The following is a 19,401-nucleotide window of genomic DNA, read 5'->3' as shown; positions in this document are numbered from 1 at the left end:
AGCATTGAGTAGTGGTTATATGTAGGGACGTTAAATCCATAGTGCGGTGGAAGATTGTTATTGCTATGAAGCCCCCTATTTAACTGAGAATAGGGGTGGTAGTTGTCCAACCTTTGGCGTGGAAATCAGGGAAATCGGGGACCCACTTCTTTCCAGTCCAAGTGAGGGTTTCTTACTGGGATAGATTTTGGATAGGAGTTTGGGTCTCTTGGGTAAAAGAAGCTGACATAATGGGTGGAGATGATGTCCCCCCCTCTTGTTTCGTACCAGTCTCCAATACACCTTACCGCTCTATGATCTTGAAAATTTATGATTAACACGTCCCCAGCTCTATCTTTGGGTCTTGACCCCACCCAAGACGCACGCCTCACAGATAGAATTTCTCCACTGACATGGGCAGGGAGTGGTCTATTCTGTTCCAGCCAGTGGATTGTTTTATTTTTTAAGGCATGGTGGTCTTCTCTGGCCCCTCTTTCAAGCTCTGGTACGCCTGCCATAATAATTGTGTATGGGGCCGATTGTGGTGGTAGGTCTACTGTTCTTTTTATTTCTCTTGGTGGGTGTTTAGATAGTGACCCCCCTTTATCGTTACCCCTCTCTTTAAATACTGGTTTTGGGGTTTTAACTAATGGGGGATTTTTAGTGGGTCCTTTCTTGTTACCTTCCCTTTTATCGCTAGCCTGAGCTACTTCCAGTTTTCCCCCCCCCGAGTATTAGCTGCTGGGGAGAGGTGTTCCTTACTCGTTGATGGTTTATTGGTTTTGAATAAGGCTTTTTTTCCCCTGTATGCTGGGTGCTGTTAAAGGAATTGTGCTAGTCGAGGGCTCTTTAGTTGGAAGGCTAATGGGTATTATATGATTGCCAGTAGAGTTATTAGCATGGCTGTTTTGGAGAGCTAGCAAGGCGGTAGTGTTCCCTTTTATTTGGCTGTCCAGCCTATCTAGGTGTGCACTTATCATTCGGGTTCTCTCTAACAAAGGGAGTAAAAGAGATTTCATCATAACCTCCAATTTGTTGATGAGATCCCCTTCTAAATGAGAGGCATTAGGAAGTCCTGAAAAATTGGGGATTGCAGAGGGATTGCTTATCTCCACGGAAAGGGAGGGTCCTGTCAGCTCTAAAGGTCCTATGGATTGAGAAACAGAGTCACTAGTTTTTTTTATTTCTGATTGGCATGTCGGAGATAGGGACCCCCTTCTTTTCCTTTTTTTTGATTCTTTACATTTCTGATCTATGATTGGTGGGGAAGCTGAGAATAATTTGGGGGAGTTTAATAGACTAGATATGGTTGATGAGGAAAAGTTTATAAGGGACGCATGACTAGAGGAATTAGAAATATCGTCATCCTCCAACCTTATCACCATTGGGGGAATAGTGTCCTGGGCCAGATCTAGGTGTATCCTATCTGGGGAGATAACTTTGGCTAAAGCCCCCAGAGAGGAGCGTTTCCCAGTTAATAAATCTAATGAGAGGCGCTTCTCAGTATCCGCTATTTTCTTTTCTAGTACGTTTGTGACCCTCTTAAAGAATTGGTCGATTGTCCCAGTGGCAATCCCATGTGTGGTATTCACTGTTATAGTGCGTGATTTTCCTGTTGATGTTGACATGGTTGACTACTGAGGGGTAGCGCTTATGGTAAGGAACTCCGGGAACTAGATGGTCCGAAACGTAATAGGTATTTTCTACAGTGTTTACGTTTTTCTCACTATATTCAGGCCAGGCTCGGCGGACAATATTGCCGTATAAGAAATGTCAGGGACTGGGCCCGTCCCGTCCCTTGTCGTCCTTTGACGGCCTTAGACGGCCCGCCCTTTGCCCGGCCTTCGCCCCGCGCGCGTCCCGCGCCGCGGGATGACCAAGTCGATTAAGTGCTCACTGGCGTGGGGGCGTGTCCGCCGGGGGAAGAGGCACCAGCTGTGGGCTGTGTTGAATGCTGGGCCTCGCAGTCCCCCGGTAAGGCGCCCTGACGTTTGGGTCTCGAGAACCACTGGGAGCGTTCAGGAATCCGCCGACTGCGGACAAGCTCCCACCAGTGGCCAGACCACGTCTCCCGAAGCAATCAGCAATTAAAGCCCTCCTGGGCTCGCTGAAACCTCCGTATCAGCAGCAAGGTAGAGTTGCAAGTGAGCGGCACCCGCAGAGCGGGTGTCGCAAAAGGTAAATGTGGGTCAGAGGCGTGGGGGCGTGTCCGCCGGGGGAAGAGGCACCAGCTGTGGGCTGTGTTGAATGCTGGGCCTCGCAGTCCCCCCGGTAAGGTGCCCTGACGTTTGGGTCTCGAGAACCACTGGGAGCGTTCAGGAATCGGCCGACTGCGGACAAGCTCCCACCAGTGGCCAGACCACGTCTCCCGAAGCAATCAGCAATTAAAGCCCTCCTGGGCTCGGTGAAACCTCCGTGTCAGCAGCAAGGTAGAGTTGCAAGTGAGCGGCCAATGAAACATGTCGGACCACCATTAAGTGGTTTGAACACATGCAGTATATTTTTTAATTTGAATAAGCACACGGGTCTAGAATAAAATTGGATTTGTAATGACGGTGTGACTTATTTCAATATTAACTGCATGGTGTTGAACTGTGTACGTGTGACACAGATGTTCACCTTTAATTTATTTTTTGGATGTTAAGCACAAATATTTTTTGTTTTGACGGGGTAGCAACCTATGATGAGAAACGTGGGCATAACCGGTGATCATTGACCAGTCAAGCTCCTTGGGTGTTGCGCATGTGAGGTGCTACCTTATTCGTTCACATTTTTTTCACAAATTGGGCACAAATTGATTGATACACTTGTGATATTACTGGGTATCTTCATTTGACTACAGTGACTGCTGAATTAGAGAGGTTCTTTTAAAATAAAATACTAAGGCCACTTTGATGCGGGGCAACACTTTTGAAAAAGAAATTGGTTGTTGTAGAGGTGTAAATATACTCCCATACCCCACTTATAAAGTCGAAAAATCCTTTCCAGTGCCTTTGCAGACTAGGTCTTATTGCTGTTATTTAGGAAGACTGGTAGCAACTGGTTCGCTAACACTTTCACGAAAATTTCACCTCTGAGTTAATTAGTGATATCTGGCAATATTACTCACACCGATCGATTGGTCGGCTAGGCTTAGGAAGGACCTCTATGGTCGCTAAGTCAAGCTCAGATGGAAAGTGTGCCTTGCCAACTGCCTCCTGATAAAGGCTAAAAATGTGAGGCATCAACTGGGCTTGAACGTATTTATAGTATTCCATGGAGAACTCATCCAGGCCCTTAAGTTTACCTGGCTCAACTCTAGGGGGCGGTCCAAATCTGTCCTGTCGCTCGGGATATCGAACACCAAGGGGCTGGTTGCCTCCCTTGGAGATTGCTCCCTATGGGCTTATATGGCTACAGAGGATGTTGCAAATTCAGATGCTGTGTCTACAGCTGTTGATACCATCACCCCTCTCTGGACAAAATAGGGGAAACCACCCAGGAGGCCAACTCTCACACTGCCAACCAATACAGGAGTTTGCTTGAGTTGTCCCCACTCGTAAACCCGGTGTCAAATCCATTCAGCCTTAGTGGGCCTCCTCAAGCACAGCTAATGGAGTAACTTCTGCTTCAGAGCCAAGTGGTGTAGGCCAACCATACCAGCATAGTCTTTGCGTTCCAATCCCAGGATACTGGATTCTAGATCGGTGATCTGCTGCCACTGAGCCCTCTCTTGTCCTTTCATATATGACCTAGCCACCATCCTCTCAGAACAGCCTTACTGGCGAGCCACAGGGTTCCCCGATTCAGTACTAAGTAGCCCCCACCTCCTGGGCCAGAAAGTCTTTAAGGGTTGCTGCAGTAGAAACCAAACAATAAGTCCCTGCATTGGGCAGGGTCTTTTTGGGTGGTTACCAAAAGAGAGTCACCGGAGCATGGTCTGAATTAATCGGGGTGAAATATGAGAGCTAGAGGTTCCTAGAAGAGCTGATGCTGGAAGAAGGAGATCACCATGGGAAGAGAGAATTATGAGCCAATGGGTGGTGGGTGTAAGCCGAAGTTCCAGAGTTCCATACCCTCCATGCATGGCAGAGGCCCAGAACCTCTGACCAACTGCGTAATCCCCTACTCTCCCCAGCCCAGCTAATCTTCAATGGGGATCATAATGTTGTTGAAGTTATGTTATGTTATGTTATATGACTTTTATATAGCGCAAATTACCATCAGGTCTCTAAGCGCTTCTATAGTAGAGTGAGCAAGTCACTGGGGCAGAAATGTCATGGCAGCGGCGGTAGCAGGAGCCACGGGCGCGCCCGCTGCGCGTCCGCCCCATCAGCTGATTTTGAAGCTGCGGTGGGCGAGCCAGTAGAGCGAACTAGAGCGCGTCTGGAAATGGTCCCCAACAATAAAGGTTATTCCGTGAGGGAGCCGAGGGAACTGCGCTTGCATCTCCTCTATAGTAATGCAGTAATGTAGGAGGAACATAGACACCGATGACATGGTAAATGCGTCCCTGTAATGTGCTCTCCACCACCACATACCTTCCCAAGGGAAGCAGGTTGACCTTTGAGACCACCAGTGAGAAGGTTTTATGGAGGAGCACCGCTGTGCCTCTGGACCCCCTAGTGTACCCCGCGTAAAAGACCCTATCAAACCCAAAACAGGCCAAGAGGTAGCAATTATTGCTAAGAAGGTGAGTTTCTTTTGAGAGCAAGACCGACAGGCCGTGGCTTTTTGCAAAACAGAGCGCCTTCCCTCGCTTTTTGCAGTCATTAAGATCTTTGACGTCCACATCATCCATATATAGGAGGCCTTTGTCCATAGTAAAAGCCATCACAGCTAGTTTGGCCCCAAGAAGCCTGTGTCCAAATTGGGACAACCCAGCTTAGGTAGGGACGATGTAAACATGCAGTGTACCTGTGGTACCCCCTGTCATCAACATGAAACAAGAACAACAAAACACATCACCCACTTCCCCCTGCACCAAACTTCCCCCCCCGAAACATCTGTCGCGTACCCCACTAAACCGGAACATAGCTTAAGAGAAAGTTCAAAAATGTACACCTGCGCCATCCCAACACAGTTATAGGAGACTTTGGTGCTGACAGAAATACAGAAAAGAAGAGTCAGGAAGACTCTAGGCCCTGTCCTTTGAACCTGCTGATAAATTCAGAGCTAATGTCTGGGGGTGCTGTTATTGCAATGTACCCAATATGTGGGAGCCAGGATGCTCGGACCTCAGTTTCTGGTCTCCTAGTTCAGAGTGAGTCCACTTCAGACCCTCGGCAGCACATCTTCTCTTCCCAGAGGGCCCAGATGCAAATGGGTATTAACCCCCCGCCCCCCCCGCCCCCGCCCCCCCCACCCTCCAATCTCAGCACCAAATGCATCCTCGGGGCCCACTGCTCAATCACCCATTCCCCTGCAGCCTCAGTTGTATTAAAGAAAACTGTTTTAGAGTTGCAATGCGATAACTGAACTGTGAGAAGAAAACTGTTTTATAGTAATGAAAAACCTGCAAAGTTGTGCCTTGACCTTATCATATGATTTTAATACCCTGTGAAATGGGTTGCCAGCCTGGTGGGCTTCTTGCAGGATATGATCCCAGTCTCAATAGTTGAGTACTTTGGTACTAACCAGACAAGGCGGGCCCGGGGGGGGCGGGGGGAGGGGGGGCTGCGTGACAGGGATCTATGTGCCGGGCTCAATCTCAAAACAGGAAGGCAATGGTCAGGACCAAATCCATCCCTCAAGAAATGGCTCCGGCGTCACCTTATTTTACTCTTTTTTTTTTTTTAAACCTTATTTGTATTTTCAAGAGTACATCTCACAATGAATAACCATTAATCATTGTCACAGTGAAGCAACACATCATATCATAAAACCGTCCGTCCTATGGTCACGAAACTTAATATTATTCATTTAGCAGTCCTTGGCAGTGTGATACACAAATCATAGAGCAATCAACATATAGGTACAGCAATACATTCAAAGCAGTGGCAAATGAATTGGTACACATCCTCTAAGGCACATAGTCTGTTCAGGTGGTACAACAGGTCTTTTTACATGTTAGTGGAAGAATCGCCATTCGGTTCCGTGTCCCCATGTGATAAGATATATTTCTGAAGGGGCCCCCATATGTCTTTGGGCTTAGAGGTGAGTGGTAGTATGTGGTATATTGTTCCTGGCAATAGAGTAGGTCAGCCATCCACTCCTTGAACTTTGGAGCTCTGCCCCTGCCCCATCTACATGCCACTCTACGCTTAGCCAGAAGAAGCAATTACGCAACAAATTTCCTGTGTGAAGCAGCAGTCTGCGCCGTATGTCCCAATAAGGTGAGCAACGGATCTCTCTCCAGACTAACACCTGTTATACCATCCAGCGCTAACAGCACCTGCTCCCAGAAATCTCGCACAGCCTGGCACTCCCATGCCAGGTGAAGAAATCCCGCCCCTGGTTGCCGACATCTGTCGCATCTATCCGTGGCAGCCAACCGAAACCTAAGTTTCTTCGCCGGCGCATAATATAATTATGCAAATACTTGTAATGTATAATACGCAAGCGACTACTAGCCGAGATTTGTGCTGTTTGCCTGCAACAATACTGCCATTGTACATCTGTAATCTCTCGTCCCAACTCCTCCCCCCAGTGCTCTCAGAATCCACCGTGCAGTCCTGGTCTATTCTCTTGGATGCGTTTATATAACCCTGATACCAGATGCTTCCCATCGGTAGACTCTAGCATCTGGTGGAGCGGGAGGAGATTTGCCGGTTCGTGGGGGAAGTCGGGGTGTATAGAACGCATTCCTTGTCTAAGACGTACATAGATAAAGATATCTAGAGGCGTTGTCGTCAGTCCCTGAAGAAAGTGCTCCAGCGACCTGAACTTTCCATCATGAAAGAGATCTCCCCAGGTAGTGACCCTGGCACGCTTACAGAGTCCCTGAAATCCCTGCTCCTGTAGAAGTGAGCGATCCGTATGATACGAGAGCAGAAGCCGCGACAAGTATAGAACAGGCAATTCAAGCACCTCCCTGACCTGATGCCATGCAGCCACAGTACACGAGACAGTGGTAGGTGATGCCACTCGCGTACGAACGTGGCCTTGTATCACACCAGTTAGCGGTATCGGTTCAGCCAACCAATCTGCCACGGCTATTTGTGGCATATAGCGAGGGGGTTTTACCCAATAGTATGCGTAGTGTGCCTGCGCACTCAAATAGTATAATTCAAAATCAGGGATATCGAAGCCTCCCTGCTCATATGGCTTCGTCAATATTGACCACTTAAGCCTCGACTGTTCCCCTCCCCATAGTAGCCTGAATAGTTCGGTGCGCAGTGTTTTTAAACAAAAAAAAAAACCCGGGGCATAGGGAATATTAAGGAACAAGTAAATGAACTGAGGAAGAACAACCATTTTTATCAGGGAGGCCCTACCGGCTAGCGAAAGAGGCAATGAAATCCAGGGTGTTACATTCGCAGCTAAGCGTGTTATGGCCGTGCTGTAATTTGCCCGCAGTGTTTCCTCCCGATCTGCAGTTATTTGTATACCTAGATACCGCAATTCCGTCTCGCACCACTCTATTGGGAAGTCTAACGGGAATTTGTATACTGCTGGTGTAAGCGGGAAGACCTGGGATTTCCCCCAATTGATGCCTATACCAGACAAATAACCAAATCTCACAAAGTCGCGCAGAATGGGATTAATATTTTGTTGTGGATCTCTGACATAAAGTGTAATATCATCAGCATACAACGATACCAATATTGGCCGCAAACAACAACGAAACGCCTTATCCTGATGTAATTGTCTTAGTCCACAAGCCAAGGGCTCCACCGCGAGGGCAAAAAGAAGCAGTGACAGCGGGCACCCTTGTCGTGTGCCCCTAGAGATCACGAGTGGTTGGGATAGGTAGCCATTTATTAACACCCTTGCCGTAGGGAGATAGTACAGTAACTCAATCCAAGACATGAACTCTTGAGGGAAGCCCATTCGCCGCATCACCCCAAACAAATAGTCCCACTCCACCGAGTCAAACGCCTAAGTGGCATCTAAAAAGACCGCGGCGAGCAGGAAGTCGGGCGCAACATTTTGAATAAGTGAGCAGAGGGTCCTGAGGTTGCGTGATGTGGCTCTACCAGGCACAAACCCCGATTGATCAGGCAATACAAGTTTGTCAAGTAACAGGGACAGTCTATTGGCTAATACCTTCGCTAAGATTTTCGTATCGCATTTCATTAGGGACAGCGGCCTATAAGAGTTGCAAGACTCCGGCGGCTTTCCAGGTTTCAGCAGGGACGTGACTATCGCTTCTCTCATTGAGGGCGGTAGCGTACCCACTTCCAACGATTCCTCATACACCTCCTTCAGCACCGGAGCCATGACGTCGATAAAACCCTTATAGAATTCCGCCGGAAGGCTGTCTGACCCCGGCGCTTTCCCATTCTGGAGTTGCATTTCGCTTCCCTTATTTTGTCAAGTTCGAATGGGATGCTTAAAAATTTCCGCTAGGTGTCCCCGAGACAACCAAGCGCCACCTCTCTCATGGATTCCTCCAGATCCACGATACCTCGTCTTTGGGATGTGTACCACGCGGAGTAATGTGCAGTAAATGCCTCTAGAATACTCTGAGTCTCGATGCAACGGTCCCTCCAACTCCTGTATTTCTATAACATGCGCGCTACACCTAGGGGTCCGCGTCAGCGCAGCCAGTACCTTTCCTGGTCTCTCACCCTCCCCATATCTACGCGCTGTCCAATACTTGCCCCGAAATTTCACCTCTCTATGCGCAGCATCCTCATATTCAGTAAACGTTGTGCGAAAATCCTTTAGTATTGCCCTTCCTCCCCCCTCACCATGTGTCTCTCCATTCCTTTCAAGTCACGATCTAATTTACGCAGTGTATTCTGCAAATCTCTCAGCACCCCAAAACTCTTAGACATGCGATACCCGCGGACCGTAACCTTGAACGCTTCCCATATTACCTCCACACTATCAACAGATCCTTTATTGCGGACGAAGAAGTCTTTGAATTCCTCCCCCAGTTCTGCGCGGAATACCAGATCCAGAAGGGCCGTAGGTTGTAATCGCCAGCTCGGCCTAGGCCTACCATATCCTGGGAATGAAAGGGAGACCCTAACTGGGCAGTGGTCAGAGAATGTCAGAGCCAGATGTACAGCACTCGTAACAGTCGGGCATAACCCCCTAGTTAGCAAACAATAATCTATGCGCGCCCAGGTTCCTCTATAGGATGTAAAGTGTGTGCCTTCATGCTGTAGGGGATGCATGTGCCTCCAACTGTCCACCAACCCACCTTCCACTAGGATTCCCTGCAGCACCTCCTGTGCCCTTGTGCAATGCTGAAGCCCTGCATTAGATCTATCTGCCTGCGGATGTAGCGCCACATTGAAGTCACACTCCCCAGATTATGTGAGTTGAGCCCGCCAACAAAATTTTACCCCAGAGATTCGTAAAAAATTCCGGGCAATCCGTATTGGGCCCATAACAGTTCACTATTGTAACCGTGTCTCTACCCAGGCGTCCCCACAATATGACGTATCTCCCCTGTGGGTCCTCTAGAACACCCATCTTCTCAAATTTTGTGTGCCTACTGAATAGTATGGCCTTACCCCGGGCATAGGAGGAGTAGGATGAAAAGAAGCGGCAACTCGCCCATCGGCTTGCAAAGACAACAGTGGCGCTCGGTGCTATATGTGTTTCTTGTAGAAGTGCCACCTGTATTTGCTGTCTATCCAAATAGGACAGTACCTGTTGCCTCTTCCTCGAATCCCCAAGGCCCCGAACATTCCATGAGATCACCCTAAGGGTGTTACTATCCTACTGTGCCATCGAGTCAAGTGATTCCCCTCTGCTCCATGTTATGGAAGGAACTGCCTGTCAATTTCTGCATACGTGACCATGTGTCTCAGAGAAAAGAAAATTGTGTCTTTGTCCCACTGTGAATATCGAACTGTCCACCCATCCTCCCACCTCCCACTGAAGCATCACAGTATTTTGCTGCCCCCCTCCCTCCCCGATAACCTCCATCTTACCAAGCAGGCCAGCCGGGCCTAACTCATCTCCCCGTACTTCCACATGGGAACGTTCAGAAAACATTAACCGCTTAGCATTGAATTTGGGGCTCACCCAGTTGGGGAATACGCCTAGGTGACACACGAAGCACCTCTTGTCGGACCACACACCACTCATTCGCTGCGGTGCCAAGGTTCGACTCGAGGGTGACCGACAGCGTATCACTTCCTCCCACCCCACAAAATGTCAACATTACAATGACCTCAATGCATACGTGCGTAATGTCCTATCCGGGAAACAGCCTGAACAACGAATTTTTAACAACGAGTGGCCTTAACAACGACTCGTAAACAACGACCTGCAACTGAACCACGACCACCTCAACAACTCCTACATTAAACGAGTAGCCTTAACAACGACTACAAACACAAACAAAAATTTAATACGTTTTCATTTATCTTGTGAGGCCAATATATGGCAGTGTAGGATTGTTTTAAGATGGTTTTTGTGCTGACGTGTTTTTAAAAAATCGATTTAAATAATGGATTTGGTTTAATTTTACATTGGTTATGCCGCAAATTAAGTTAGCATTCTAGTTGTGAAGATTAATCAGTGCTAAAAAAGTATCAAGCAGCTACTGGAATATATATAATCATTTCAAGAACAGACCACCCGGCACTTCCTTTCTTTATCCGATTCTAGCAGGGGGTTTTTCATCACTACGATCGCCCTTAAAGCGAGGTTTCATTAATTTATTTTCCACCATTCTACTCTATTTTCTGCCATTATTTCTGTAGCTATAAGAGTATTTTCCTGTTTGATGACAACATCCTAAAACAAAGTGGCCCAGTTCGCAAAGTAAAACGAGATTTAGCTGAATAAAACGTAAAAACCAGCAATATTTTACTTAAATACAAGACTGGAGATTAACAGATAGTAGCAATGTAGAATAATGACAATACAATCTGAGAAAAACGTCTAAGTGTAAATATTAGTATTTAAAAAAAAGAAAAGATAGCAGGTTTTCATTTACACCAGTTTAAAAATATGGGTAGATTCGGTTTAAACGTCAAAAGAATTAAATTTGTGGTTCAGTTAAGTCGTGGTTCAATAACTTAGTGGTTAGAATTTGGTCGTTGTTTAGCCTTCGTGGTTTAGGCACCCGTGATTTCAGAGGTAGTTGTTTAATCATACAACCATCCTATCCCATACTTTCCTTAGGAATAGATGCATCAATCGTGTCCATCACTTCCAAAGTGCAGTCCCATAGCGCAAGAGAACCGCACACTTCAACATCTATTCTTCCTCTGGTGACTGCGATCTTGGAGAGTCCTCTGGGTCCGGTTGCACTATCTTCGGTCTCTTGAGATGCTTTAGATAGTCCTCCACCTGTTGCGGGTTAGTGAAGAATTTTTGCGACCCCTGATGAGTAATTCGAAGGCGAGCCGGATATAGCAGCGCTTAGTCGATTTGAGCTTGTCTGAGTTTTTGTTTAACTCCCAAAAACTTACGTCGCTCTTCTTGCACGTGGAGCATGAAATTAGGGTACATGGTAATAGGTATGCCATCATATGTCAATTGTTTTTTCTCCCGGGCAACACGTAAGGCAACCTCTCTGTCTCTGTAGTTCATCAGGCGAGCAATAATAGGTCTAGGAGTATTGCCAGGAGAGGGCTGCGGCCCCAAGGTTCGATGCGCACGTTTGACCACAAACTGGGAGGAGAGAAATTCTGTACCCACTACTGCTTGTAACAACCGCTCCACATACTCCTCCATTTTCCCAGTATTTGTGCTTTCTGGCACCCCTAAAATTCGTATGTTATTCCTCCGGCTGCGGGCCTCAATATCCTCACTCTTTACCGCAATACCCTTGAGCAACTTGTCCATTTTCCGCCGTTGCTTTTTTCAATTTAACGGTAGAGTCCTCCACATCTGACACGCATTGCTCCGCCTCTTTGAGTCATTCTTCGTGGCCTTCTATTGTGCGGACAATGGCGTCCATCCGTGTGGGGACTGTGTCAATCTTCTCAGCCATAGTTGCGAAGCCTTGTCGGACTTCACTTAGAAGCGACTTGAGATCATCCCCAGGTCCCTGTTAGGAATCCTGCTGAGGGGCTCTGGCTCCAGGGTCCCCCTCCACATTTTGCTGCTTGGCGTTTTTGTTTTTAGAGTTGTCAAACGTTAGGCGCGGTTGGCGGGTGTCCGGTCTCCCCGTTGTAGCTCCAGCACCCGACGCTGGCAGGCTCCTTCTCCCTCTTCACTGTTACTCTTACGAAGTTAATTAGCCCAACCACACTGCCTGCTATAGTCCACCACGGCACAGCCTTCAGAAATCAGCCATGATATAAGCATATACTATCAGTCACAGTTATTCTCCCAGCCCTCCCGTAGAGGCCCAGCCACTGCAAATCAGATAGGCTACTGTAGTTGGGGCGAATGCAGGCTGCTGTCCGTGGTTACCCCAGTTGTATGTTGAAGTGACACTGTACTGCCTCCTTAGTGAAGAGTATAGACAATGTCGCCCTCTGCATTGTGTGGTATTGGTCGCACCATCCAGCCTCTTTCCTCACTCCAATGCTTCTTGCAATAACGGCAACAGGCCAGAGCACAAGACTTCCCTCCTCGAAGGCCAGTCTCCAGCCCCCACTCCAGCTCTCAGTCCTCTGGTGGGGGTGCAGGACCAAGCGCCACAAATTAAATTCCCCCTTCAAGTTCGAACTCAGTCCCACGTGTGTACCGCCTGCAAAGCGCCTACCTCGCCAAACCACTAGGGGATATTATGGGCCATGTCGCCTCCCAGGCCTTGTACCACTGATTTTTTTTTTGTAAGGCTTTATTGACATCCGTGCAGTTTACACAGCATTTGCCTACAACCCGGAGGCCGGCTGCTATTTTATCCGTAGTGTCATTTAACAATTGAGATCCATTCCTGCGAAAAAGTGCCAGTATTAGTAGCAGTTTAACAACATTTATCAGGAACACGGCAGCCTGTGCTAAAAGCATTAAGTGACGCCTTATTTTTTAGTTGTTATAAACTTAAAGTAACTTGTGACTCGATAGATCAATTGAGCATTACACAACCTTGCATTCCACTTGTTCGACTCATCTGAGTAAGCCCAGTCCGATACTTCTGTACTTTCCATCGCTCTCAGCCCCTCCTGTTAACTTAATCTCCCGCTATCCTTCCTAATCCCGTCTCCTCCCAACCAGTACTCCAGCACTCCAATCCTAGTCTACAGCGTCCTCTTCCTCTGAATCGTCCGTGTCCTCTTCTGACAGTGGTTGTACCACTGATTTTACTGTCCACACATGCCCCTCTCCAGCGCTCCGTGCAATAGCGGCAGTAGGGCTGTCGTTAGGACTTTCCTCTCCACTTATTGTCAGTCTAACAGCTTCTAGCCCCCGTGTCGGCAGGCAGCCCTTCAAATCAGTGCACCACAGATCACCATTCAATGGATGCCGGTCTCTGCTGGATTACTGCATACAGCCTCTTCCCTCCTGCCCCCCCCCCCCTACTGCGCCGATCTATCTCGAGGAAGGCTGCAGCCAGGGGCCTGTATTGGCACTGAACCGCCTCCGGGGGCGGCCGTGAAGACAATCCGCGATAGCAGCGGGCGGCGCCCACAGCAGGATGCCCTCCCTCGGGCCGTGAACTCACTAGGCGCAAGGTCCACGTTTCTCGTCCCCAAGGTGGCCACAAAACTCCTCCGCCAGCCAGGCATTCTCACCTACGAGCCCCCAGGTCAGTACATTATCGGTGCAACGCGGCAGATTCCCTCCTTACCGCGCTACACAAGCCGCTTGTCAGCTCCGTCTCGGGCGTACACAAAGGCCCCGCAGTCACCTCTCCATACCCCAGGGCTTCTCCGCACGGCCACTTCACGGCCCAGCTGCCTCGTGGTGAGCCTGGGGCTCGCGTAGCCAGTCACTCCGCCAGTCCGTTTCAAGGGCAGCCAGCGTTTCTCCCGGTGCACACCTCACCCTCTCTGCAGCCGCTCAGATCGCCTGCTCTAGGCAATTTTCAAGCCCCGCAGCAGTGCCCGGAGTTCAGGATAACATTCCACACTTTTAAGTTCTAAGTGTGAGTGGATAGGCGAATAAATGCCGAATTTTCTCAGTCGGTCTGTGGGAGCCTCACTCCATGGCGGCCATTCCACCCATGCGCCACCTAGCGCCCCCACCTTATTTTACTCTTAACAACATTCTTAGTGAGGAACCTAAGATTAGTTTTAGAAGGAAAACATTATTTCATCCTGTAAATTTAAAGAAAGTTCACGCTGGCTTTTTAAAGAAGCCTGAAGAGCGTGACAAAATGATTTAAACAATCAAGAAATTAAGGGTGGCCTCTTTAATGGCAGCAGTAATTACGCAATTACGCAATTATGCAGTAATTAAACTGCTGCCTCATAGGAGAAAGTCAGTTTAAGATTCCTGTCTTATTATTATCCTATATTATTATTTGTGCCATGATCATCGATCATTTAATCACATCCAATTTAACCTGCTCCACCAAGTAAGGGGGCCAAAGAAATGTGGCAGAATATGGCCCAAAATGATCACGATCCACTCACAATTGGTAGTAAAAGCTGTGATCACTTTCATTGGTTAGAGATTCTAATATTTAACATCAATAACTGGAAACACATTCAATTTGGTAGCTTATTGCATCCCACGGCTGTCACACAAGTTCCTTTCTAATGGTCAGGAAAACTAACAATTTAATGGCATTCGATATTTGATGTTATTGTAACCAGTAATTTTAGAACATGAGCTGGAAATAAATCCAATTTATCGGCTTGTAGGCTACTTGATAGCATAGCCACCTGTAATCTTACACAAGGAATAATTGTTCCAAAGCCTTTGGCCGGTATACCCTTCATTTGATATTACAGACCTTGGACAGTGATGAGACTAAGCGCTGTCGCTCTTACTTGGTCTGATAATTAGTACTCTGCAAAGATTTTACGTTATATATTTTCAGAAAATGAGATAATCAAAGGCTGTGAAATAATATATCTCATAAACAGAAAAATGTAAACAAATGTTGGTGAAGCTATTCCTGAAATTGATGTACCTCAGGCTTCAAACGAACCAGTGAACAAGATTGAATACAATGAGCTCACGTATCGGGGGTCTCCAACAACTTCTTCTATAAAGACAGCTGAGTTTTAACAATAAAAATCATATCAAGCTACTAATAGAAAAACCTTTACAGTAGTTGCCACATCAGACACGTTCTTCATATATATTTATGTTCATATACGCAACATTTGCAGTCTCACACTTGAGGAACCCTGCTTCTTCCCAGCTTACACACAGTAGGGCACACATCTTCAGGGTCTGCTTCCGCAGGAACTTTGCTGCATGTATATTGATTATGTTACTGGCTTCATTCTGTCAATCAGATTGTAAGTGGTTTGAGCATGGAACTTTGGAATCGGTCAGGGTGGCTGCCACTTCTAGGGTCTACCACTTAGCAGTGCTAACACCTGTACAATGCAGAAGGCAGCACGGCTAAGTTTCAGATCCTTGGAATTATGTATTAAGCTGGGCTCCATGTCCAAGAGTTACCTGTTGGCAGCTGCTGAGTTTCTAGTGCCTCTCCAGCTATCTGTTGAGATCCCTAATGCACAGGATGTTAAATAAAGCAGCACCCTAGTCATCTCTACTTGTCAACCATGAATATGATAAGTGGAAGTGGTTTACTCCTAAGTTAATATTTTAAAGTTTGTATTGAAAAGATTAACAAAATGGAGAAGTAATTATGGGCAGCAGAACAGAATTAGTTATCTAAATCACCTAATTGGAGAGGTAAAAAAAAGTTATTGAGGAGAAATTAAAGCTAGTACCGTTTCAATTGAGCTGTTTAGGATCCTAGATTTGTTTGGCAAATCCCCGCACAATGAGTAATGAATTACTACCCTATCAAATTCAAGTGTAGAGATTTAGTACTTATTTATTTCCATGAAAATGAAACCAAAATCAGAAACTGATTTGTGAATTCATGATGGCTATTGTACTGTAGAGACCCTATGGACTGAGTAAGCTAGTAGACTGGTCAAGTTTGAGGAGTTCCTTACCCTTTCACTCGTGGAATTTGAAACACTTTGCTTGGTTCTGCTAAATTTAGGCTACGTGGCCCTAATACATTTGCAAGTACCACACTCTGTAATAGACCAAACTAGTGTACGTTTGTCAGTTGGAATACCTGGATGTGTAATGTTTATTACAGTGCTGAGTGTTGTCTTTAGTTTTACACTAGCTCCGGTGACTTTCTGTGTGGGAAGTCGTAAGTCTTGTAAAATACAACCCTTCTGTTCATGTATAATGATTGCATTTAAGGGTCTTCTTAAAAATGAATCCATTCTAGACGCTTTTGTTGTACAGTTTATTTGAGATGAAAGTAGCCTTGAACTGAATTATTATATCTATGCATCTCTAAATGGTTTCTCTGTTTTCGATGTCAGATGATCTTTACTGGTTTTCCGAGCTCTTCGAGCAAAATGATCAAGTTCAGGAAGAACTTACGAGAAGCCAAACAACTGCGGTGGGAGGAGAGCTGGGATCAGACTGTGCTTCCCTTGCTAAGGAACAACTAAATTACTTGAGACGGTTGATATGATTGTGCAATGCAAGGAATGATAACAGTCTTCTGTGTTACACCAGGAGCAGCAACATGTGCTGTATTTCTGTCATTTTGAACTGCACTGGGAACACCTTCGCAGAGGAGAATAAATATAAACGTTACTTCTTAAAATTATTTACTGGACCTTTGGAGACTAGAACTTTGTTTTGTAAACTTGCACTGCTCTCGTTGTCATTTCAGATACAAATTTATTTTCTTATTGTGTTTATAGACAATGCGTCTGGAACAGTAATCGAGAAAATGCAACCTGAACAAGTTTGCTAGATTGCATCAAACTATTTAATGCAATTATGAATTGTTTCCTTATACTGGTCAGCTCATACAAAAAGAATATTAATACAATCATGTAATGTTGTATGCTGTTGTACTTAAAAACTAATGTCTATGTATTGCAACATATCTAACAAAAGTTCTTCTATTTTTATATTTGCTTTTTGTTGTATATTATGGTTGGTCCTAGCACAAGACGTATTCACTCCTGGTTGAAATTATATGAAAGACTAATGTAATAATTACGGACAAAGTGAATTGTTTCAAGAAATAGCCAACATGAAATTGTAATCAAAGACTTTCTAGTGTTTACATATGCAAGACACCAGACATTGAAGTTTTTATCAAAATGGTCCTTAAATTAAAGTCTTCTCACTGGAGTAAGCTTTTGAGTCATTAAATGGTATGTCTTTTCCATTCTTCGCACAATAACATGATAACTCCACACTTAATTCATATAAGGCATTAAGATTGCTGCAACCATCATCATCATCATAAAACCTTATTCCATTCGAAAAGAATCATAAAAGTATACATTTGGAACATACAAATTGACAAATGATATATCAAAAAGGTTCAGATGCACAGCATACAGAAAGTGATAAGCACATTATCAGTAAACATTATATTCTATAAAAACAGAGTTCAATAAAACATCTAAAAAACACAATCTAACATGTATAATGTGCACTGTGCATTTTTAAGTTACAATATCACATATATAAGTTGGTTAGCCTCTCACACTATCCAACCTAATTTTACAAACTTTTAGTTGCATATTTGCATATTCTGTCAACTAAAGAGACCGAAATAAAATTTACTATAGATTGTCAAACTACAGCATCCTATATATCAGTGTGTTAACCTCTCACGCCAACCCACTTGGTTTTTGCAAGATAGCTGCAAAGCAAAGAACAGATAAACAAAAAATATATTCATATAAATTATACATTTCATGATTTTCAATTTCTTTCAATTTAAAACACAAGGTGTCAAAACAAGAATCATGTTATCAATAACGATTCCTAATTAAAAGTGCCAGTCTAATGAAGCTAAGCATAGCGCTACATATAGCAGCAGTGTGTAATGATCTTAAATGCTCAAAACCTTCTTTAAAATTACAAGGTCTGATTTCCCTTAGAATGGGTTTAATAAATCGGTCTCTTGGAGTCTTATAGAGAGTGCAAAAGAGTACAAAGTGCATTGTTGGGCTTCATTATCACATGGGCATGGAGGTAGCCTCTCACACCAACCTCCTTGCTCCGGGAAGGCAACTAGAAAGTGCAGTGTATTTAATCGAAATCTTGTCAGATAAAAACGCCATTGTGTGTGTATAGTTAATGATGGATAAAATTGGTGCTGTAGTTTACCTGCCTGGTGTAATGGTAGTTCATCATTTTTTGACGAACCCAAATTATTACGGTAAGCATTCTTAATTACCATCTTTGTATCTAATTTCATAGAATCTGGGTTATTATAAAAGTTTCCGAGGCCAATTTTGTAAAAAGTTTCCTTCACATAACACAACCATGGGATCTGCATGGCATGATCCAAATTTACACAATCTTTTAGGATTTCTTTTGAAAGCTGCAAATCCTCCAAGGACCAGATTTTTCCCCATAGGAGCAATGGGGACACATGGATAATATCGCTCACAAATTCTAAACCCAACTCATTATGACAAAAAATGCTTGGAGAACTAATCGGAGCTGATAAAAGACGTTTTAAAAACTTGTTCTCCATAACTTGTAGTTGGGCGCATTTATGGTATCCCCATACCCCCGCTCCATAGGTCGCGACAGGCAAGCATTTAGATTTATACAATATCTTCAATTCAGCAATAGGTTTTTGGCCTAATTTACTTGCAAAACGAAAGAGGGTCTCTATTGATCTTTTGGTATTTTGTACTCGTGACGTTATTAACGGGTCCCAGCTCAGAGTTTTGTTAAAAAGATTTCCCAAGTAGTTAAAATTTGGGACCTTTTCAATGATCAAATTATCTACAACAAACCTACGAGTTTTTGTTCCGCTTGGACCGCAGACCATTGTGAAAGATTTTGTGAAATTGACCTTAAGGTCTAAATCCAGCATAAATTCATTGAAAGCATTCAAACATGTTTGCATACTGTTTGCAGTTAAGGTCATTAACACTGTATCGTCAGCGTAGGACAATAAAGGTATTTGTTTGACGTTTATTTTAGGGAAGTCTGAACATTTTTCCAATAAAAATATTTCTAATCCATTTGGATAAACTAAAAACAAAAAGGTAGCCAAAATACAGCCCGGACGGACACCTTCGGTTGATGGGATGGGCCTTGTCTTTTCGCCCCCAGGGCCATATCTGATGGCCACTGAAGTAGCAGCATGTAATCTGCGCAGCAGGGTGACTAAGGGTTCCTCAAACCCCATAGCCTCCATTAACAACCACAATTTCTCCCTGCACACAGTATCGAAGGCACTGGATAAGTCCATGAAGGCCAGGTGCATAGAAACAC

The 19,401-nt window shown here is 45.3% G+C and overlaps 1 protein-coding gene across 2 annotated transcripts in view; it reads left to right on the top strand.

The window, feature by feature from the left end:
• The window catches only part of ALG1 (ALG1 chitobiosyldiphosphodolichol beta-mannosyltransferase), a 233,498-nt gene extending 214,397 nt beyond the window's left edge, over positions 1 to 19,101 (top strand). Inside the window, exon 13 of one of the 2 annotated variants that reach the window (XM_078662966.1) lies at positions 16,458 to 19,101. In XM_078662966.1, coding sequence (XP_078519092.1) covers positions 16,458 to 16,589 — 132 coding nt within the window. In that variant the 3' untranslated portion in view covers positions 16,590 to 19,101. The remainder of the gene's footprint in view (positions 1 to 16,457) is intronic. The other variant, XM_078662967.1, reaches the window with a different exon arrangement.
• Positions 19,102 to 19,401: the final 300 nt, after the last annotated feature.

Source organism: Lissotriton helveticus, chromosome 10 (assembly GCF_964261635.1).
Source record: "Lissotriton helveticus chromosome 10, aLisHel1.1, whole genome shotgun sequence".
NCBI lineage: Eukaryota > Metazoa > Chordata > Amphibia > Caudata > Salamandridae > Lissotriton > Lissotriton helveticus.
This window is presented reverse-complemented; position numbering and strand designations above follow the sequence as displayed.